At 41.3% G+C, this 23,537-nt stretch overlaps 1 protein-coding gene across 1 annotated transcript in view; it reads left to right on the plus strand.

Moving 5' to 3' along the window:
• The first annotated feature begins 880 nt into the window (after positions 1-880).
• Positions 881-23,537, plus strand: part of TSNAX (translin associated factor X) — a 39,335-nt gene continuing 16,678 nt past the window's right edge. Inside the window, exons 1-4 of the mRNA XM_065400872.1 lie at positions 881-929; positions 4,912-5,019; positions 8,127-8,241; positions 9,976-10,106. Coding sequence (XP_065256944.1) covers positions 914-929; positions 4,912-5,019; positions 8,127-8,241; positions 9,976-10,106 — 370 coding nt within the window. The 5' untranslated portion in view covers positions 881-913. The remainder of the gene's footprint in view (positions 930-4,911; positions 5,020-8,126; positions 8,242-9,975; positions 10,107-23,537) is intronic.

Consider the following 23,537-nt stretch of genomic DNA (forward strand, 5'->3'; position numbering starts at 1 on the left):
CACTGGGGTTGCCTGCGGACGGGAGGTGCTGGGAGGGGGAGGAGAATCTTGGCTGTCAGTGGGTGCTAAGCACCCACTAATTTTTTTCGACTCGGGGCCTATGGATTGGAGTAACCATGATCAATGGTACTCCAGTTTTCCAGATCTTCTGTGAGGATGTGGTGCGTTTCACAACTCATGCATTTTCACTCTCGCTTTCCCCTTGGTTTTTATATTTTTTTAGTCTGGTGACCTCTGGAAAAAAGAAAAGTATTTTTTGCAAAAGCAGATGAAAGGTTTTTAAAAAGGTGATTTAAAAAATTTGGTAAAAGTGAAACATTTTAATTCGTGGGATTTTTTTTTAAGAACTAAAAGGTTGCAAAGGCGACAGGGCCTGTCTTTATCCTGGAAGGAAAGAATTCCTGAGCTAGTTTCTGCTTTGAAAGGAAAATGCGAGGCTTGAATTTTGCGCTGCTGGCGTTTTGTCCAGGTAGTTCACCACGTTCACAGCAGAGAACTACATTTCCCATCATACACCGCTTTCATCGGGCCTTAGAGACGGTCCTACACGTGGGACTACTTTAGCCAAACAACTGAGTGCCTGTTTGGAAACATGACTAGTTTCCATGGCCTAACCCTTTCGCCGACAGTGAGGCCGATTCCTTCCCTCTGCGGCGACGTCCCCGCTCTGACCACTTCCCGCTTTATGACAGCACTTTGGGATTGGCTCTCGCAAGTGGGGGCATGGTGTCAGGCGCCTGCGTTAGACACCTGGCTGGGGGGTCCTGACGGAGCGGGGCTCACGGCGCGGCTAAGGTTGGGGCTAGCCTGGAAGCTCTCGAGACTCCCGGCGGCGACACGACGGCGGCGGCCCGGGCGCGCGCGTGTGAGAGAGAGGGGCGGGGCGTCGCCTCCCCCGTGGGCCGTAGGGAATATGAGCAGCAAAGAAGGTGACGCCGGGGTCGCGCTTGGCGGTAGCGCCAGAGGTTCCCCCGCCCGCGGGGTCACGACGTAGCTGCTGTTCCCGGGGGTGGGAAGGCCCCGGCGGGCCCCTCCCTTCCCCCGCTGCGCTCGGGTGACTCCCTCCCGCGGGGCAGGCAACAGCCTGCGCCCGCCTCTGCTCCCCGGCCCGCGAAGGTCTCGCCCCCACCCCCCGGGTTCGCGCTGGCGGGAGGCGGGCGGCCAGTGTTTAGCAAAGGCCCCTTCCCGCGTCTGGTTTCAGCAGAGCTGCACGGGAGAGAGCTACGCGCTGTGGCTAGTGCCCGGAGCCCCGGGTCCCCATCCCGGCGCCTGGGCAGCCCACCAGGGCACAGCGCGGTGCGGGGGACTGGGCTGCCTCCCGCGAAAAAGAAGCGGCGAAACATCTTGTTAAAGGGAGGAAACCTTCAGAGAGCGCAAAGAAGCAACCCGGGGGTACAAACACCTCCCCCGCTCTTTGCACTCACCTGCGCTGCTGCTGTGTAGACGCTTCCGCTCGGCCCGTCGCCTTTTGGTCTCTTTCATTCCCCAAGCTGAGGCCCCAGGGTTTGTCTGCCCCCGCTTGGCACTGCTCTCCTGGTAGAGTTATAGCGGTGCAGCTCCCCAGCTGTGGCCACAGTTGTAAATGTGCTTATCCTGTTGTAGCTTATGGGGGCACTAACCTAGAGTGGTGCATCTGCATCATGCCTAGGGGCCATACCTGCATAAATATGTCAGGAAAAAAATCCCACACCCTAACTGTCCTAGTTATACCAATACAAAATCTGTGTGTAGACCAGGGCTTAGAAGAGGGTGGTGTTTGTGCTGGTGACTTAATTTTTCATAGTGCTGTGTGTCAGTATGCTTCCTGCCAGCTCCGTTTTGGGCCAGGTAGCCATACAAACCACTTCCATCACCTCCCTTCAACTGTGGAATGGAGTTAGAAGCTAAAAAAAACCCTAAAATTCAATGAAATGTATTTTTTTTTTAAATATTCAGGTTGTGGGTTTACTTTGTGTGGTAGGTAGATTTAACCATCCCTTTTATGCGTTGCCTGTGGTTTTCCTGTAGCTGGTGGTGGGTGATGTATCTGACATTCAGAGTAGAGCAGAGAGCTTCAATCCCTGTGTAACGGGTTTGGTCACAGAGACCTCCTTGGGACTGTCACCTGATGTGCTGAAATTACCTCTGAGCCCGTTTTCTCTGCCAGCTTGGGACTTCCAGAACCCTGTCTTGTTGAGACCGACACGCTAGCCTGCTGCAACACAGACCCAGGGTCTGGACCACGCCCCAAAACTGCAGGCTTTAAGTGAAAACTACTTAGCAGGTTACCTGCATCCAGCTCCCAATGGCATCCAAGCCCCAAATAAATCCGTTTTACTCTGTATAAAGCTTATACAGGGTAAATTCATAAATTATCCACCCTCTATAACACTGATAGAGAGATATGCACAGCTGTTTGCTCCCCCAGGTATTAATCACTTACTCTGAGTTTATTAATAAACAAAATCAATTTTATTAAGTATAAAAAGTAGTATTTAAGTGGTTTCAAGTAAAAGCAGACAGAACAAAGTAAATCACCAAGCAAAATAAAACAAAACACGCAAGTCTAAGCCTAATACATTAAGAAACTGATTACAGGTAATATCTCAGCCTCAGATGTTCCAATAAGCTCCTTTCACAGACTAGACTTCTTCCTAGTCTGGGCCCAATCCTTTCCCCTGGTACAGTCCTTGTTAGTTAGGTGCTAAGCAGGAGCTTTCTCATGACTGGCAGCCTTTGTCCTGCTCCACCCCCTTTTATAGCATTGGCCCAAGGCAGGAATCTTTTGTCTCTCTGGGTCCCCACTCCTCCTTCTAAATGGAAAAGTACCAGATTTAAGATGGATTCCAGTATCATGTGACATGGTCACATGTCCTGTGAGACCCCAGCCTCCATTCTTCCTGGGTTGGCCCACACGTACACAGGAAGGTTTGCAAGTAAACAGAGCCATTTACAGTTCATTGATTCTGAAGCACCCTTAATGGCTTCCACTTAATATGTTTACATCAGTAATACAAGTTTATAGCTTATTCTCCTAACTCCAGACATAGAAATAATACATGCAAACAAATAGGATGAACACACTCAGTAGATTATAAGCTTTGTAATGCTACCTTACAAGAGACCTTTTGCATAAAGCATATTCCAGTTACATCATAATCACATTCATAAGCATATTTTCATAAAGCATATGGAGTGCAACCTCACACCCTGCACTGTTGTAAAGGTCATATATGTGATCTTTTCAACTGTTGGAGAAAAAACAGAACCCTGAATTAATTTTCTGACAGGGATGTGAAGGAAATATTGATTTTCAATTTCCTTGTTTTGAAAATAACTATGTCCACATTCTGTTTTTGGTTTGGGATAATAAACAGTTAAACTGAAACATTTAAAATCCTGTGTGTAACTTAAAATTGCTTTCTTTTTGAAAAATGAAAATTAACAAGACTAGACGCATGTATAAAGTTAAGCAGGTATATAAGTGTTTGTAGGATCTGGGCCTCAATCATTTAAATATAAAAATGAAGATATCTTACAAAAAGGAGGTAGGGAAAAGGAGGTACAAGTTAAAATGAAGATATAGCAATGTGTGTTGTGCAGTAAGTGAATCCTAAATTGTGCTTTGTCTAAAGCACAGATGGTGGGAAGACAAGAGGAGCATGTAGCACAGGAGTGGAAGTTAGTAGGAAAATACAAGTTAGAAGAATGGGTTTTGAGGAGGGATTTGAAAGAGAAGAATGAGGACATTTGGTGTGTTGGAAGAGGTATGTGGGTCCAGCTCTAGGGAGCAGCCCATGGGAAAACATCACATAGATAAGTGAGAGGGGAGACAAGGATAAGAGTGGCTAGAGCACAGGGAGCTGATATGGGAAGCAACAGATGAAATTAATACACTGAACAATAATTGCCTTCTTAAATTGCTCCTTCTATTCTCCAAAGACCAAAGTTCTGTGGTGAAAGAGGTACAGTGAGACAGTGGTAATAATTTTACAATGATATGGTTCCACTCATTCTAAAGGATTTCAAAACACTTAACAAGGTATGGAATCAATCCTGCAACCTGCTCAGTCTCATCATATTTAGTGGGTTAAAGGTTTCCGGGATCAGGCCTTATATATATGTGTGTGTGTATATCTATATCTAGCTCTAGCTCTATGTCTCTATATAATATATATACAGACGCTCCTCGAATTTTGCGTAAGTCGGAAACGTATACCCGACAGTTATGCAAAAAAAAAACCCCAAAAATCACCTCCTATTTCTAGCTTCCGGAACTTTTTCCGTAAGTGTGGATTTGCGTAAATCGGGTTTGCGTAACCCCGGGGGGGCATCTGTACATATAACTGTGTGTGCGTGCGCATGTGCATGCCTAATTTTATTTATATAGAGGGAGAGAGAGAGATCTCTAAAAGTGACGGTGATCTTTTGGTGCCCCATCATGCTTCAATTGAAATCAAGAGCAGGCTTGCTATTGATTTCAATGGAAGAATAATGGAGTCCATAATGTTTACACAAAGCAACCAAGACTTCAGTTTTTATGTCCCTTACAGTATTCTTTACAGTAAACTGGATAGAGTTGAATTATAGTTACCTTGGAAGGATGAGGAATCCGGTGGCACATTAAAGACTAACAGATTTATTTGGGCATAAGCTTTCATGGGTAAAAACCCCCACTTCTTCAGATTAAAGCTTATGCCCAAATAAATCTGTTAGTCTTTAAGGTGCCACCGGACTCCTCGTTGTTTTTGTGGATACAGACTAACACGGCTACCCCTCTGATACTTGGAAGGATGGATATAAACTATTCAACATTGGATATATTAAAAAACACCCCTGAAATGAATGCCATGACATCTGGTCAAGCTGTTATAAAACTGGTACTCAATAATATTTAAATCTCACATTTTTATCTTTGTGTTCTATTTATAGGATCGGGTGGGTTCAGAAAACGAAAGCATGACAATTTCCCACATGGTCAAAGAAAAGATGAAAAAAACAATGTTAATTCGTCTTCATCTTTGATGGTGTCTTTTAAGTGTAAGTAAAAGTTGAAAGTCCAGATCATAGCAATGTATACAATAAAAGTTAGTGGAAATAAAATATTTAGTGATGGGGTAATTTGGAGCTGTCTATAGGCAAAATTAAAATCAGTGAGACTCTCTAAATTTGGGACGTGATCTATCGCTTTCTAAGCCAGCAGAGTGCTGTGGTAGAGATGATGGGGTCACTTTTTAGTTAGGGGAAGAGTGAGACAGAGCACTTCTTGCTGATCACTAGGAATATGATTCTGTCATGGATCTCCGTGACTTCTGAGGCAGTGCTGGAGCCTTGTCCACTGGAACACTGCTGCCGGAGCAGCTGGCCAGGCCCAGAGCAGTGGCCCCCAGAACAGCTCCCTCCACCCCCGTATTTTTAGTAGAAGTCAGGGACAGGTTGCAGGCTTCTGTGAATTTTTGTTTATTGCCTATGACCTGTCCCTGACTTACTAAAAATACCCATGACAGAATCTTAACCTTGCTCATCACCTTTGAAAGGAGAGCTTTGCTGCTCACAACTGACAGTTGTAGTTATTTGAGACTAGGGCTTGTTTACACGCAGAAGTTTTTTAACCAGTTTAGTTGTTAAACTGGTGCAAACCCATGTGTAGATATTTATTTTGGTTTGAGAGTCTTATTTTGATTTAGCCTTAAACCTGTTCCTAATTTAAACTAAATCAAAATAAGCTTGGTTTAAACCAAAATAAGTGATTACACAGGGCTTTGCACTAGTTCAACTGCTTTTAAAAAAATCACCTTAAATGCACCTTTCTTATGTGGACACACCTTAGTACACCTGCAAGGTGGGTTTTGTAGGGGAAACTGGCTTGATTAAAGCACACTGATATAATCCAGACCCCTGGTTTAATATCTCAACAAGGTTGCTCCACTTTTCTTTTAAGGGGTGAGTACTGTGAAGAGGGAAGAATACAAGGATAATTGTGTGGGGTCGGGGAGTCCTTGCAACATGAAAAAAAGCTAGGAAACAGAAATTGGTGTGTGTGTGTGTGTGTTTGTGTAAATAAAGCAATGGAAAATAATTGATCTGATCAGAAAGTTAAACCCATGTCTTGGCATGATCTAAAATTATCTATTGGTAGAAGACTAATATAACTAAGATAAATAAGCTTTTGTAAAGTGAAGACTTCATTATTGGGAGCACACAGCTGCTATTAGAGAAGGTTTCTATGATTTCTTTAGAATGCTGATTGTCAGTAATTGATATTGTTGTTTTTCCAAAACTAGATATTGTGTATGTATGTAAACAAATAAAAATTAACTTTGTGGTGCAGCTGTAGCATGATTATTAATGGTATCCGGTGTTATATGAAAATGAGTGATTAGAATTCTTCAAAAATAAATTCACATGAATGAAACTTTATATTTTCTGTTAATGTTTGTGTGCACTGTTAATTGTCTGATATTAAGGACCTCTAGTTTATCATGCTTTAAACCCTTCCCTTCCCTGAGGCCCCTATAATACCACTATGCAGCATTAGTATGAATCTACAAATAAGGCTGTGGTGAGATTTGCATTTAAAGAAGAGCAACGATCCGATTTCACACTTTAATAATTGACTATAGGTCTTGTCTAGACTGGGAAAATGCAACCTGTTAGGAAATGTGTTGATTAACATTTTGTAACTAGCACAGTGTTCAAAATTATTTTTCTTTTAGTGTGAACAGAGACAGTTGTGTTTAGAAACATGCTAACTGGTCGAACCACAGAGTTGCATGTATGTTTACACCGCAGCTGGGAGTGTGCTTCCCAGCACGAGTCGACACACGTGCTCTTGCTCTACTCAAGCTAGCGTGTTAAAAATAGCTGGGGTTGGCATAGGTGGCAGCTCAGACTGGCTGCCTGAGTATAAACCCTCCCAGATCCCCCAGGGATGTACTCGGGTGGCTAGCCTGAGCTGCTGACCATGCTACCACTGGCTACACTGCTATTTTTAGCACACTAATTTGAACAGAGCTAGCATATCTGTCTACTGCTGGGAGGCATGCTCCCAGCTGCAGTGTAGATATACCCTTAATTAACTTGTTTTCTGATATGTTTTCTCAGTATAGACAAAAGCCTTCCTCTCCAAATTAGGCACAATAATATTCAGAGAACAATTGCATTTTCTGTGTAATATTTTTAGTAAAATATTTACTAACCCTTGCAGGGGGAACATTTAAAAATTCTCCCTTTTTTGAAAAGATGCCCTGTTATCAGATTTCTTGTACTTTGGAATTGATTAACTTTGCCCTCTTTTGTCCATTATATTTAATAAACATTAATCCCAATGCTGACCCTACACTATCCAACTTCTCTCCAATCTGAAGAATAGCTGTTCATCATGAATTTGTTACATCGAAAGAGGCACACATATTAGTATGTTTGACTGCCCTCTGCGGGATTGAATGTATGTATATGGTGGCAAATCAGAGAGAATGTAAGAGCCCTAATACAAATGAATTGAGGAGAACTGTCAGAAAAAAGAGAGGAAGTAGAAGGTAAGGAAGAATGAGCAACAAAAGAAAGAAAGTGAGAACTGTAAAATTTTTCTTTATCACAGTCAAGACATTCTGAATGTTTCACAGGTAACTGTAAAATCCTTTAGGAATCATCATTATTTCTAAACAAACTGTTCACATAGACTCATAATACAGACATAACATGTATTCCCGATGTGTCTACCCTCCAAAGAGTGAGCGTGGCGGGAGGAGGTGTTGAGACATGAGTAGAAACAGAGATTAACTAGTACAAACCCATTATAAGGGAGCAGCAGCTAATTAGTCATATAAGTTATGATGAAGCTAAACTAAACAAGGTCCTCCATTGTGGCAGCAGGATCAGGCCATAAATTAGTATATTAGGAATAAAAATGACTTTCCTTTACTGCTTTTAAAATGTATTATTTATTGTATTTTCCCTGCTGTAACCTATAGTAAAGCATTGTAATTGTGTGACCTTCTGTATATAAAAAAATCTAAAACAAATGTGAAATAATGGAAGATTAAATGGTTCTGTTACACAAATAGTGTAGGAATAGAATACTTAATATTATTGTACTAGACTACACATGAGAATTATTTTTGTGATCATCTGCATTCTGTTCTTAGCATTTCAACTGGAGCTTGATACAAGACATGATAAATATGAGAGGCTTGTGAAACTTAGTCGTGATATAACTATTGAAAGTAAAAGGACAATATTCCTACTTCACAGGATTACTAGGTGAGTCACAACATTAATTCCCATTTCCATGCTGACCCAGAAACTTGCTATTGCCTTGCAGAGTTTTCTGTATCTATGAGTAACAGATGCAATATTCTGTTGAGCTAGACATCAAGGAAGATAAACATAGGCTCAGTTCATTTCCCACAAGCTGTGGTGTTTTATTTCCTCTAAAAGGATATGTAAGCCAGTGGGCACGTGCACCAATCGGGAAATTAAAAGTAAGGACCAGCCGCTAGTTCATGTCAAGTCCATTTCCTTAGAGATGGCTTTATTAACATAAAGAATATTCCAAAACAAGGCCAGAGTAACACGGAACACTTGGTAACAGCCAACAGAGACCTTTCCAGCAAGCTGGGAGGGGAAAGAACACACCCTTCTAGGTAGCTGCCTTTGAAATAACTTGCCCATTTCTTTTATAGTTCCACCCCAGATCACCCATGTGATGAGCCAGGAACCTGGGTTCTACTCGGAACCCCATACATGCTGGAACTTAAGGAGTGTCTATATACATAGCTGTAGGGTGCCTTGCATTTTGTGCCCTGATCATTGGAAGCAGTAGGTGCTGTGGGAGAACAATGGAAAAAGTTGAGGCTTGCCACAGCCTATTGTATAAAAGATTTACTTGGAGAATTACATATGTAATTTCAGACATTGGGAGCTGCGGGGTTGGCGCCTGTGGGCAGAGGCTGTGTGCAGAGCTGCCTACCTGTGCCTCTGCCTAAAACAGCAGGGACAGGTCACCGCTTGCGGGGAGCTGCCTGAGGTGAGCACTCCCTGGATCCGGCAGCCTAAAACCCCTCTCGCGCCCCTGCCCCGAGCCCTGTCCTGCACCCAAACCCCCTCCCTGAGCCCACACCCCAACCACCAGCCCCGCACCCCTTCCCACGCTCTGACCCCCTCATGGCCATTCCTCCGCCTAGAAGCAGCAGGGACATATCGCCGCTTCCGGGGAGCCACGCGGAGCCAGGTAGGGAGCCTGCCAGCCCTGTATCAACCAGACTATAAACCAGACATTCTATGAAGATTAGAAATGCCAATTTATAGAGCTTTTTGGTTGGTACAGGGCTGGATAACACAGCTTTTACTGTATCCGCTAAATCCACAAAATAGTAATTTAAAAAGAGATGTCATAAACCTATAATACTGTGTACATCGTCTGGGCTTTTTAAGTATAATAGATGAACTGTCCTTTAAATGCTGTATATAAAATCGAATGTAACGATAGTTGTGGATCAGATACTGTAGAGGGCTCCTTAGTGGCATATTTCATAAATACTGCCTAAAAACATTTATAAAGTAGATCCTTGTGCTATGTTAATCTAATGTATTGCAAAATGCTATGGATTTTGTGTATGGGAGAGAAGTCTTCTGCAGATTTTTCTAGCTATTTTGCATATTTATTTTGAGCCTTGTCATGAGCTTCCTCATTACTTCTGCTTTAGTCATAGTTAAAGCTACAGCCTGAAATAAGCAGCATGCTATTCAGACTGGGTTTGAATGGTTGATTATCTTAAGGGCAATTCTTTTTTGAATCTACAATGGAGATCAAAGGTACCTACTTACACTAGATCAGAAAGATTCATTTTAAATTTGGCTCATTCCAAAATATTTAATTTTGACTGCACTAATTAAACATAGGGTGGTTAGTAGAAGATAAAGTATGTAATTGAACTCTCTTTGATGTTCTAACAGCTGTCACTTCGTAATTTTATTTGTATTTTGTGCTCACAGTGATCCCAATGGGGAGGAAATACTAAATGAATCTGAGGCCAAATTAGAAGCCGTCAGACAGAAAATTAAGCAAGTAGCACAAGAACTGATAGGAGAAGACATGTATCAGTTCCACAGAGCCATCTCTCCAGGTAAGTCTACATTCAGATAGGATGGGCGCACACATTAGGCCAAATTCAGTTTAGGTGCAGCTCCATTACTTCAGCAGTAATGCATTTGCTTACACCAGGGCTGAATTTGGCTCACCCTTTGCACTTTAAAACATAGATTGTGATTTTCCTCCTTTTGAAGATTAAAAAACATGCTCTTGGTTATATTTCATAACACTCAAATATGTAAACACATTGTATAGATATGAATATCAAGCACAAACTGTACTGTGTGCAACCATTCTAACTCCCCTCCTCCCCAATCTGTTTCAACTTCTCTGTGTAAATGACAGTCTTTTTATAAACAGTTTCAAAGGTCATCTTAACATTTCAGCTACACTGATGGAAGCAATATGTTGAGTTTCCCCACAGTATTTTTATATCCTTCTCTCACATGCAAAACAACTGTATTTAGGCACTGTGTGTGGCACTAGTGATCAACAGAAACTCTCCGGCTGTAAGCATCACTTGGTCTTTAGTAGATGCATCAGTACTGTTCCACTCCTGGGTTTCCAGTCAGTGCACTCAGTCTTTCTTTTCTGTTGTTCAGAGTGTCTGGCTCCTCCCTAGACTCAATTTCCCAAATATGTGTACCTTTTCTCAGGTGCTCTGCAGGCCTGGGGCCAATATGAAAGCACCTCACCACCAATCCAGCCATCCTGCATTTTTCCAACTGCATTTGGAACCTTTGGAATTCAGTGTCCTGCTGGCCTTCTAAAGACTTTCTTTACCCCCCCCCCCCCCCCCCAAAAAAAAAAAAGGAAAAGAAAAGAAACTAAACTATTCCTGCTGTTTCAACCTGTCTACGGTTCAGCAAAAAACTGTGGACCCCCCATTTTTCATTTTGGGTGCTTGTATTGGTACTCTTACTTGAAAGTGTTTTTTTGAGTACCTAAGTTCCAGTTTGATCAACTAAATCAGCAGTTCTCAAACTTCAGCAACCCGAGGACTCCCATTTTGATTTAAAAATTTTCAGGGACCCCCAAGCCTCCCCGCTCAGCCCCAGGCCCCGCTCACACTCTACCCCTTCCCCCAAGGCCCCACTTCACCTCTTCCTGCCCCCTGCTCACTCCATCCCCCCCTTCCTCTGTCGCTTGCTCTCCCCCACCCTCACTCACTTTCACCAGGCTGGGGCAGGAGTTGGGGTGCAGGAGGGGGTGCGGGCTCTGGGAGGGAGTTTGGGTGCAGGAGGGGCTGAAGGGTGTGAGAAAGGGTGAGGGGTGTGGGCTCCGGCTGGGCAGCGCTTACCTCGGGCAGCTCCCAAAAGCAATCAGCACATCTCTCTGGCAGCAGCTTCTAGGTGGGGGGCGGGGCAGGAGGTCTATGCCCACTGCCCCTGCCTGCAGGCACCACCCCACAGCTCCCATTAGCCGCAATTCCCAGCCAATGGGAGCTGCGGAGTTGGTGCTTGGGGCAGGGGCAGCGTGCAGAGACCCCCTGACACCTCCCCCACCCCTCTCCGGGCTGCGGGGATGTGCTGGCCGCTTCCAGGAGCGGTGCGGAGCCAGGGCAGGCAGGGAGCCTGATCAGCGGGGCCCGCGGACCACAGTTTGAGAAACACTAGTCTAAATCTATAATTGGGTATTCTAATTTAGGGACCGGGTATCTAAGTTTGCAAATTAGGCTCAGAATCTGCAGTTGGGGGTTACGTTGTGTTTTTTACTAAATCTATTGGGGATCATTGCACAAGTTAGAGTCCCTGACTACACCATTTTATATAACATGGGTAAACACGTTAATTGTGGCCTTGCCCAGCATCACACTCAACCGGCTCTGATGTTTCTCCAATTTCTAGGGCTAAGAAAACATTTCTCATTGTCATTAACACTTCCAGATATGTGCATTAGAAGAAATAACAGGCAGAAGTGGTAGAGAGAGAAGGAGAAATTTGCTGAGATTTATTTAAATAAATAAAAAATCTGAGATACTAACTACCAGTGTATTTGCACAACCTGAATGTTACTAACATCAGCTGCAATGCCTATTTTATTGCATCTCACAAGAAAAATCAGCCATTGTACTTCTGTCTCCAGGCCTCTTGCTTGCCAAGCTTTTTTTAAAGAAAATCTTGAGTAATTAATCAATACGTCAGGGTTCCAGCTGTCATTCCTTACTCAGGCAAAACTCATCTTGACATCAATGAGAATTTAGTTTGAGTAATGAGTGTTGAAAAGGTGCCCCTGAATGGCTATAGTAGTTAGCAAACAAAAATCTCTAAAGTTATGGTTGTTATATTATTCCCCCAGTTTACAAAACTATCTATAAGGGATGTAACTTGCAGCATCCAAGTTAGGGCTGTGGATGCATACTTATTCATGAATTTACAGCTCATTTGTCAATGTAATTCCAAACTATGGTTAAACTTAAAATTCGTCCTTAACTTGGAACATCTGCACTGTAACAGCCAGACATCAGCAGTACACCATATTGCAGTCTTTCACTGAGTCAGGACTGTCACTGTTTCTTTACCAGTTATATATTTGTTTTAGTCCAATTAAAAAGTGAACGTGACTTTTAGTAGAAACTACGCATTGTGTATGTTTGTGTATCTTCATGCCACTTGTAGTTTAGTGTTCTGTGGATCCAGAGACAATTAATTAGTGTTAAGAAAGTTTATAAATTGCTCTGTAGTGTTGCAGAGTAAATGCTCAAAGAAATTGTGAACAGTGTGAGTTGACTGTATTGTGAATATTTTTGTTTTTATTTGAAATCTTTATTTGGCTATGTAAGTTGCCTTTGCGTTAAGGTAGTGCTTAATTCATCAGTGAATCTTTAAATGCAGTTCTCAGGGGGTTATGACCTGGTATCAAGTATGAACAGAACAGTTTGAGGCCTGATGGAAACACAAACTTTGCCAGTAGAACCTATGAAACTCTTAGACCCCCTTTTGGCTCACATTCCAAGCCTTGTTATAATCCCGCATAGCTGGTGGTGTGCACAGCATTTATAGGCTCTGCTCCATACTGCTGTCAGTATGCATTCTAGGTGTAAAAGGACTGAGAAATTTCACTGAGCTCAGAATACTGGAAACCCCATAGCAGAGGCTCAGAAAGCAAGTGAGAAAACCTGACACCCTCTGGGTCTGGGAGAATGCTCTGGGGGGAGGGAGGGAAGTGAATTGGTGTAGTTCATTTTAAAGAGACATCATTGCCAACTTGAAAAATCACATTTTTGTATGAAATGTCTGTAAACTTGCTATAATTACAAGTAGCACCTAAAGTCACTGTAACTGAAAGACAGGAATGAAAGTGGCAATTGACTATTGATTATTGTGCTTTAAATAATGTCATTCCAGTGACAGCACCCATGATAGTTTAATATGAAGATGTAATGGCAGGGGGCCAAGTGTTTTCTGTTCTGGATATATCAAAGGGGTTCTGGGCTATCCCTTTTCATCCTGAGTATTGGTATAAATTTGCGTTCATGTTCCAGGGAGAACAGTTTACTGGATGAGGGTTCCTGAAGGGTACCATAATGCCAGAGTATTTTTCATGCACTTGTGACCGAAGTCTTGGACAAGGTACAGTGGAATGGAAATGTCACTGAATATGTAGATGACCTATTAATACATATGCAGAATTTTAAACACCACCTAGTAGTCTTGGATGAGGTGTTGATGGTATCAGGCAGGGCTAAAGATTAATGAAAGAAATGCCCAGCTAGCACAGAATTCTGTAAATTTGTTAAGTATCATCTTTGATGCCAGGGGTATAAATCCAGTGGAGAGTGAAGCTGCCTAACTGATGTTACCTGTCTAAGATATTAAGGTACAAGCTAGTGGTGGGGCATCAGCTGTGGCATACGGTCTGATGTATGAAGGAGAAACACACAAATGTCCCCTTCCTGAAGAATGTGGATGGGATCTTGTTTATTTAGAAGGAGGTATATGAGAGAATGAGAGACAAAATCAAGAATCAGGACAGATGTGGTTTGTCGATAGATCCTCTTATTTTTAAAGGGGAAACCTAAAATGGGATTTGCCTTAATAGACCCAAAGTCAGAAAGCAAAATTCAATATGCTGTATGTGGTACTCAATCTGCATGATATGCATAGTTAGCAATGTTTGCCCTTAGGATTGGAAGAAACCCCAATTATACAGAAAGTCATTTTATTCACTCCCAGATTGGGTCTGTCAAGCCCTGGTAACCTGGCTTCATCGCTGGGAGACCCAGGACATGACCTCCACCAATGGGAAACCTCTAAAACATAACCTTATTATTGCAGTATATCGTCCACTTAGCCAAGCAAAGGGAAAACAAGCAAAGAAAATCAAGGTAAGAGCTCACAAGAAAGGTAATGGAGCAGCTTATTGGAATAGCACAGCTAACTAATTAGCTAAGTAGGCAGCATGGAGAAACCGTTTTGGGGGAAAACCTAAAGAAGAGGGCCAGGTACAGGCAGTAGTTAACCCCAAGGTGTAGCTTACAGATCATGGCCTGGTATAGTTACAAGAAACCAGTGAGGATGTAAAACAGATTAAAGAGGCTATCTTGAGGGTAGGAAAGTTTAATAAAACAGAAGTGGAAGTGACTAAAGAAGTCTTAATCTTGATGAAAACTGGAGAAAATTGGGAATGGGTAATACCTGAATTACGTAGGATTGATTTTATGGTACTGGTTCACAATAAAGGAGGACATCAGGGAATCAATAAAACTAAGGAACGAATCAGGTGAGATGGTGGTTAAATCAAGGCCGGAATGTAGAGCAGTATGTTAACTGTTTTCTTTGTGCAGCAGTGAATGCAGATAGAAGGGTAAAGAACTCCTGATTATCTTAAAGGCCATCGGGGCCACCACCTGTGATTCACATGGACTCTCACCCAATGACATGATTACAGGGTGGGCAGTGAGATTACCAAAATCTGGTTTAGTCCAGTTCCTTATGAGCTTCAGCCCCTGGTTCTAACAGATAAGTGGGTTGAAAATCTAGCAAAGACCATGGTGTCAGTTCATCGAACTGTAGCATTCAGTCTGGGGGATACTAAGAAGAGAATGGATAAATATTTTAATAGAACTCAGCAGACAATGGAGTAGCAAGTAGAAGATTCAGTAGCAGTAAAAAGAGGAGATCATTCTCTTACTGTAGGCTGGGAAGGACCATATCACATCATAAAGCTAGTCCAACAGTTTATCTAGTATATCTAGGTAAGGGGAAGAATTCTGAACAGTGGTTCCACAGTAGTCTATTTAAAACATTTGTAGGGAAATAACTAACTTATTTTCTAGAAAGACAAGTGGTTTTAGTATCTTTAGCCTAGGTGTGATCCTTACACTGATGTGGAACATCCCAAGCCCTTGGACCAAGAACCCAAACTCATTGGCTTGGATGTGGAGACAAACTGCAGTGGGAGGAGATGGAAGCAAAATGTCGGTCCAGTCCCAGCTAGCTTTCCCAAGGGGCCAAAACATTAGTTTTGGCTGTTAGGTGTCTTTAAGAAATGCAAAGGATGGAGCTTTAGTAGAAGAACATGAACATTGGTTTGGGTGGTTGTGGAATAGGATCATAGTGAACACTTCTGAAAGTCTTCCATAATGCCACCTAGTGGATGGGCAGCTGCCTGGAAAGGGTGGTTGAACTTCACAGTAGGTGAAGATGTAGCAGGAAATTATACATGTTGTTGGTTTTTTACAGGTAGGAAAATAGCCTATTGTAGAGGACCTGTTGTTATACTGATACTAAAAGTTCCAAGGGTTACTACTCCGAGCACCGTAATCACCAGTGCCAAGTAATGGTGAGGAGCAGGTGCTGAGAGGATGACGTGATAAGATAATAGAAGCACAACCTCTACACAGTTTAAAGCCAGTGGCCAGCAAACTGTACTAACCAACTTTCAGTGGTAAATCTATACATGGAAAATTCCCCAATGGAATTTGACTATCATGTATACATATTCAAATTGTTCCCAATTTATAGCCACTCAGCAAGATCTGTTCCAGGATGGTCAAATCAAATCCTGGGACCAGTAGAACGACATGATCCACACAGAAGGGCTAAAAGAACAGGAGTACTTGTGGCACCTTAGAGACTAACAAATTTATTAGAGCATAAGCTTTCGTGGGCTACAACCCACTTCTTGGGTTGTAGCCCACGAAAGCTTATGCTCTAATAAATTTGTTAGTCTCTAAGGTGCCACAAGTACTCCTGTTCTTTTTGCGGATACAGACTAACACGGCTGCTACTCTGAAACAGAAGGGCTAGAGATGTAGGAACAGTTTTAGGAGGAATAGGCCCACGAGTAGATGTATTGAATACTATGAATTTAGAAGTAATTAGGAATAAATTGATTAGCATCACTAAGGATGTGGGACAAGCCCTGTCGAATCAAGCAGGAATGGATCAAGAATTTCAAATATTACACTATCAGGTGTTAGAAACAATGGGACCATTGACAAATCTAATTATGGGTAAGTTACGATCACTGGTAGATGTTCAGAGGGGTTTTAATGAAGATGAATCTTGAGATCTAGCATGCTGGGAAGGAGAATACTTGTGCAGGAAATAATTAAGGAAGTCACAATATCAGTAAAGCTGAGCGCATTACCTGCAATGTTAAGTAATTGGATGCAGGGTCAGGTTTCCAATTATGCTTGGTAACATCAAGTATGGTGATCAATTTTAACAGGTGGGTGTGTGCGCACCCACTGTCGTGCCAGCCTTGATCCTGCATAACAGTACTATATCCAGTAGTCAGTGTGGGAAATTTGATGAGTAAGTTAATCCTGCACTCCACATAAAGGCCTCAGTGGTTATTTTATAACAACTCAGGCCAATGGCAACCAGTGGCTTTATCCTTACACCAGCAGCCACTGACCCAAGAATATTGGATTCATTAGGAAGTGTGCGGTAGAGGGAATATGGCCAGATGGAACTAACATCTTTTACCTTGGAGAAGGGAATGTATTTTCATTCTCTTGTAGGTACAGTGACTTTGGATGGAGAAGAGTGCCTGATAGATCCAGGTATTGTGTTAAATACCATTGAAGCTGATTCCAGTATCATCACCCTTCGGGTAGATGACATCTACTTTTGAGTACCTACCGTCATGTATGAGAATGAAAAAGTGGACTTAAAATTGAATATCCACTTACAGCCGATTGATTTGCCACCATCTGCTAGACAGTTACAGCAACTGCTGGACTTTTCTGAAATTGCAAGACAGACTTCTTAGGAAAAGAAAGAAGAAAAAGTTGCAAATTAAAGTAACTCATGAGGTCGGACGGTTGAAAGCTGTTGCACAGATAATTGAAAAGGAAGGACAAGTTAGTTGGTGGAAAATTTTCTTAGGATGGTTACCCACAGGAATGAGAGTGCTAAATTTCATGTTACATTCAATTGTACTGTTTGGTTCATAAGTTTTAGTTATGATTGGAATGATAATGCTTGGTTGCTGGACATGATGTATGTACGTAAAATATCATGTTTAAGGCAAGAGGTAGCCATGAGGCAAGCAGTCCCCTCTAGAGATTGAACTATGATGGACACCATGTCTTTGATGGTCCCTCACAAGCATGCAACCTGGCAGTGATGCCGGATGGCATGGCTTCATAGATTTCTGATTCAGAGAGGTGACATTTGACTTAGTCCTGGACATCAAGGTGGGGAGTGTAGCAGGAGCAGAAAGAATTCTCTTTTGTCCCCTTCTCTGGAACACCTTGGGTGAAACCGACCTTGCTGCTTGCAGAGCTGAGTGTTAACTTTGAGAACATGTGACTTGCTCTGCCATGCTGATTGTTGAATTGTGTGTTAACTGTGTGTTTACCTACTCTGCCACATTCATTGTAGAACTGAATGTTCTTGATTATAGTTTTTCTTTTCTTTACTTTCTCTCAAGTGGTCAGGTAAGGGTTAACAGATATTTTAGAAGTTGCTCTAGTTGATTGTTGCTAGTTTGAATGTAACATTAAAGCTGGTGCTGGGGAGGAAACCTCTCACTGCAGCTGTCATAGGAAAGTTATAAATAAGTAAGCGGGGAGCTGAGTGAGGTTGAGGAAGAAAGGTCCAGACGGTGAATCCATTTCAGCACACTGAGCTCCCCAGTCATTGTAAGGTGAGACTTGCATTGATTGTCATGGATAGGTAGCTTACAGTTAAGGAAATGACTGTATGATTGCCCTTTGCTGTTATATAAAGTTTTGAAAGAAGACTCAGGCCATGTCTACACTTACAAGCTTACAGCAGCCGCTGTAAGAGTGCTTGTGTAGCTGTATTATGCTGACAGGAGAGCGCTCTCATCAACATCATAAAACCAGCTCAACGAGTGGCGGTAGCTATGTCAGTGGGAGAGCGTCTCCCACCAACATAGCGCTGTGCACACCAGCGCTTATGCCGGCAAAACTTACGTCACTCAGATTGTTTTTTTCACACCCCTGAGTGACAAAAGTTTTGCCGACATAAGTGCTAGTGTAGACATGGCCCTAGACTTTATGTAGTCAGCCTATGCATGACCACAGGTTAAACTCTGGGTGAGTTGGTAATACCCCTCTTACCACCTTGTTCACAGGGACTTCCACTCTCCATTCAGGAGTAGGGGTGGCAAAGAGAAAAAGTATTGTCTCAGGGACCGATGGAAATGTGGTGAGTTTCTATGGATGATAGTGCTGATGTTGGTATCTAAGGGAATGGCATACTGTCAGGAATATGCAGGAAATCAGGAGGTGAATGAAGTGTGGTTAAGCAACAATACTATTGGGATAGAAGAGACCAGTTTTCCCTCCTAAAATTTATCATGAATAACCATAATTGTAAAGAAGAGTCATAAAGAAAAATCAGTGACAAAGGTACAAGCCTTATTATTGGGTTGCATTTCTAAGTCTATCATTATGACAAAAAGGTTGGATAGTTTATTTTAAAAAAACTAGAGGCTAGATTAGTTAAAGTGGAGCTTGTAAACTTGCTAGATGTTTCATGAAAGTTATAATATCCAGGAAGCCTTTACATACCTCCTAGAGTTTTAACCTTGACCTTTTAATAACTTTAAAATTTTCCACTACAAGTTAGTATTTAAAAAAAAAGCTCTTTGCACTTGTTGTTGTTGAGGACTAGTACAAAAAACACAAGCAAAGTTTTTGGACCAAAACATTTTTGAATTAAGCATGAATTGACAAAAGAATTTTTAAAAAAGACAGTGTCCCATATCTCAAAAACAGCTTGTCCAATTAACCTCACACTTCCTAAAAATATTCTCCTCTGGCTAGAACTCAAACATGAGACATCCTCTCGCTCCCCACCCGACTTCTCCCAGAAAGAATAAGGAGGGGTCATAACTGGATTTGTAATGGAAACCATCTTAACCACTTTAATTATAGAGTCATGACTCTAGCTGCATAATAAAGCTGGCTGATATGTATTTTATTTGGTATAATAACTGTTAGTCTATAAATAGAACAGTGCTAGATGCTTGGGAATATTATTTGCCACTTTAATTGTTAAATGTTTTTTTTGGGATTACTCCAAACAGTTGTTCTTTTGACTTGAAGATAAAACAATTCTGGCAGAGCACTAAAGGAGTTCCATGCTTTCCCTCATTAAGAATAGTGCTAACGGCACGCAGGATGTTTCCCTAAAGGATACTTGTATGAGCTCAAACACTGAGTATAGCACTAATAATTGAACAACAAAAACTAATGCCTGTTTTCTACACTTCTCTTAACAGTACAGATTATCCCAAGGGATGATTAAACAAGCAAACAGAGATACTGAAATAACGAGTCCCTTTTTTAATGTACAACTCTTAATTTGTTACGTTGTGAATGTTCCGCTTTGTTGATATTTTGAAAATGTTAACATTTGGAATATAGAATTCCTGCCCCTTCCCTCAATTTGTAATATATACCAAATATATCCTGTGAGGAAATGTGTAAAGTTTCTTTAAAATTTTATCAGGAAGTCAGTCAGGAGAAGGACTGGGAAAGATTCTAGCCATAAGCTCTATAGTGAAGCAGAGAAGTTAGCTTTTCATGATGACTGTTTTGCCTATTCTAATAAATTAATACTGTTACATGGTCAGTAATGTACATCAAATGCACACGCCAAACTTAAGCACCCAAAAACGCCTGCTTTATAAATCATAAATTATATTTGTGGAAATATTTCAAAGTATATTCTGAGACTAGTTTGCATAAATGTAATAATTCCATTATGCTCAAAAGATGAGAAGCACTTAACAAGCTTTACCTCCTTAGGCAACTGAAAGCAAATATTGAGGTAAATTAGGGTAGCCATGCATTTGATAGACATTCGTACTGCATGTAGTTAGGACTTGTGGGTGGTGGAGGAGCAAATGCAGTACTTCGTAAGGACCCAATTCTAGATATTTGTCTAAACATTAATCAGTTGGGGCCTGATTCTGATCTCTGATACATCCATGAAAGTCAAGGGACTTGTAAGATCTACAGGACAGGGATGGTCTCTTCTGCAGGATGCCTAGAACAGTGGGCCCCTGACCTGTTTGGAACCTCTCTGCCCTACTGTAATACAAATTAATAATAATGAGTGTAGGTAGGGCCTTGTCTAGCTGAGCTTTTCCATTGCATTATGGCTGGTGTGCCTTTACTGGTAATAGCAGTGGTAGGAACTCTTGCAAAGGAGATCATGAGTTACCATCAATGTTTTACCACCATGTCTACACTTTCTCTCAATAGGATTAGATGACATTGTTATAAAAATGTCAGCATCTTGTCTTGACTGGCGCTCCCATGGTTGCTGTGCATGGTGGAGCTGCAGTGATGGGTGCAGCAGTGGAATTACTTATGAAAAATCTCAGTGTTGACACAGCCTAAGAACACAGAATTTCTCCTCTCTAGGCACTGCCTATACTAGAAAAAGAATTACATTGTGGCATTTAGTTGTGGCCAAACACAGGGAGCTCATATGAGTTCTGTCCCTTCTCTGCTGTGGTTCCTGACCACAGTGCAGCAGCTAACGGTGCTAACCAGTCACTTTGTCGCTACTGCTCAGTATGACTACTAGAGGGATTGGTGAGGCTGGCTCAGGGCACCCCTCCATAGGAATAAAGGAGTCTGTGCACCTTCTTAGTTTTGGCCTCAGATTTTTAGGTAGTGTAAGATTTGTCATAGAACAGTGAATGCGACATCACATCTGATATCCCATCCTCAGCATAGGCCTAGTGAATACTTTGGAGAAAGAACATCTCCTTTCACCCCCATCTGCCATGCTATGATGTACGTGACCAGTTGTGCAATGCTGTACAAAGGGGGAAATTCCTTCTTCACTCCTGTATTGATCAGCTAATGCCCAATGGGATTTGATTACTCCTATTAGCATATCACAAGTGGGTAAGCTTAGCATTTGATTACCCCCCAGCTCAGGAAACCTTAACACTTGTTTACCGCAATTTTTATTGGTCATAGTTTTCCAGTCCCCTTTAAAAATTCATCTAGAATATTTGACTTGTTGAATTCAACAGAATGACTAAATTGTGTCACAAAAGTCAATGCAAGTGAATAGAATTGATTGTGGAACATCTATCAAAGATGCTTCAAGTAGGAGCAAAACACAGGTACAAGGCCACAGGTGTATAAAATTGTCACTAAGTATGAGCTTTTGTTAGTTGCCTCTTATCTTTGAAATTTTGTCTTTAAATTAGCTGTAAGACCAGTGCTGTCTTTATTTCTTTAGTTCAACCTTGCAGTGTGTATGAAAGCCTGTAAGCAGAGTAGAATTGTGACTCAGTTATACAATAGTGGAAAGGATGCTATAGAGACTGTTAAAAACTCAATAGATTTTTCACCTGCTTATTTCAATGCTGAATTTATACCTTGTACTTTAGTTAACAACAAACATGGCTGCATCATTGTGTCTTCATATAGTTGGGGAGAAAAATTAGAGCCTTCACTCAAGGTGCCATTCTATTTTGGTAACTTTTAAATAAAGGTTTTTGGATAAAATAAGCAAATATATAAACAAAATGCCAACAAAGTACTAGAACATGCAGATATGAGCATTTTAGTACCTCAAATAAACTACTGCAGCATATACAGCAGAATCCATCCTTAAAAAAAAAAAGAGGGTGGGTTGGGGAAGAGAAGTGGGAGGAAGGGAACACAGAGGAATTATAATTCTTGATGGTGAGAAAGCATTATGTTAACTAGCAGAGGACCCCTCAGGAGCATACCATAATCACACACAACGTATTTGGGTCTTGTCTATATGAGACATTTTCAGTGGTTTAACTAATTATATGATATTACACCAGTGTACTTAAACCAGTGCAAAAGGCTCTGTTGATATGCTTATTTCAGTTTAGTTTGTCACTTAAGAATCTGTTTAAATGGAGATAAACATTTCTTAAACTGCATTAAGATTGTTTATGCAGGTTTGCGCTGGTTTAACTAAATCAGTTCAAAAGCTGATTTGAGTAAATCTAGATGGAGCAGCTTGCCTGTGTAGACATGGCATAAATTGTATTCTCTCCTAAAAGTTATTTCAAGACTCCAAAAGCTGTATAACTCAAATTGGCGTACTGACTCAGTCTTTGAACAGTTGCTACAGTGAATCAAAACAGTAGCAAATGAAATACTTAAAGGCCTCTATGAAGATTTTGGTTTAATGCTCTGTTTGGACATGTTAGCTGTCTCCATTGTGCAAGGGCCAGTGTTTAGTATTACCATAGCTCTTTTTTTAAAAGCTGTTCTCACAACAGGATATCCAAGTCACTGGTGTCTGAGGAAAGCTGGCTCTAGATTCAGCTTTTTTTCGGTATGCAGTTATAAAATTAACCTTTGACTTCACTCCATCCCCAAATATGTAAACCTTAGGACACTCCCACAGCAAATAAGCAGCTGGTGGATAGTTTTACAGAACTTTAAGCTTTCGTATAATCAACTTCAGTTTCTAGCACTTATCACTGGAAACAGAACTTTGTTAATGTGAATCTAATAAAAGCTATTTTCCTGAGTCTGCAGAAAACCTGAATTGAAACAAAGACTGAGAAGGGTGAACTGCCATATTAATCTTAATAGGGGGTCAACTCTGAAATCTAATGATCACATTTAAACTAGGGCTGCTGATTAATCACAGTTAACTCATGTGATTAACTCAAAAATTAATCAGGATTAAAAATTTTTATCAAGATTAATTGGTTTTAAGCGCACTGTTAAACAATAGAATACCAATTGAAATTTATTAAATATTTTGGATATTTTCTACGTTTTATATGTCTTATTCTGTGTTGCAATTGAAATCAAAGTGTATATTTTTTATTATAAATATTTGCACTGTAAAAATGATAACCAAAAGAGTGTTTTTCAGTTCCTCATATAAGTATTGTAGTGCAATCTCTGTCGTGAAAGTGCCACTTACAAATGTAGATTTTTTTTGTTACATAACTGCACTCAAACATAACAGTGTAAAACTTCAGAGCCTATAAGTCCACTCAGTCCTACTTCTTGTTC

The sequence above is a fragment of the Emys orbicularis genome, chromosome 3 (genome assembly GCF_028017835.1).
Source record: "Emys orbicularis isolate rEmyOrb1 chromosome 3, rEmyOrb1.hap1, whole genome shotgun sequence".
In the NCBI taxonomy this organism is placed as follows: domain Eukaryota; kingdom Metazoa; phylum Chordata; order Testudines; family Emydidae; genus Emys; species Emys orbicularis.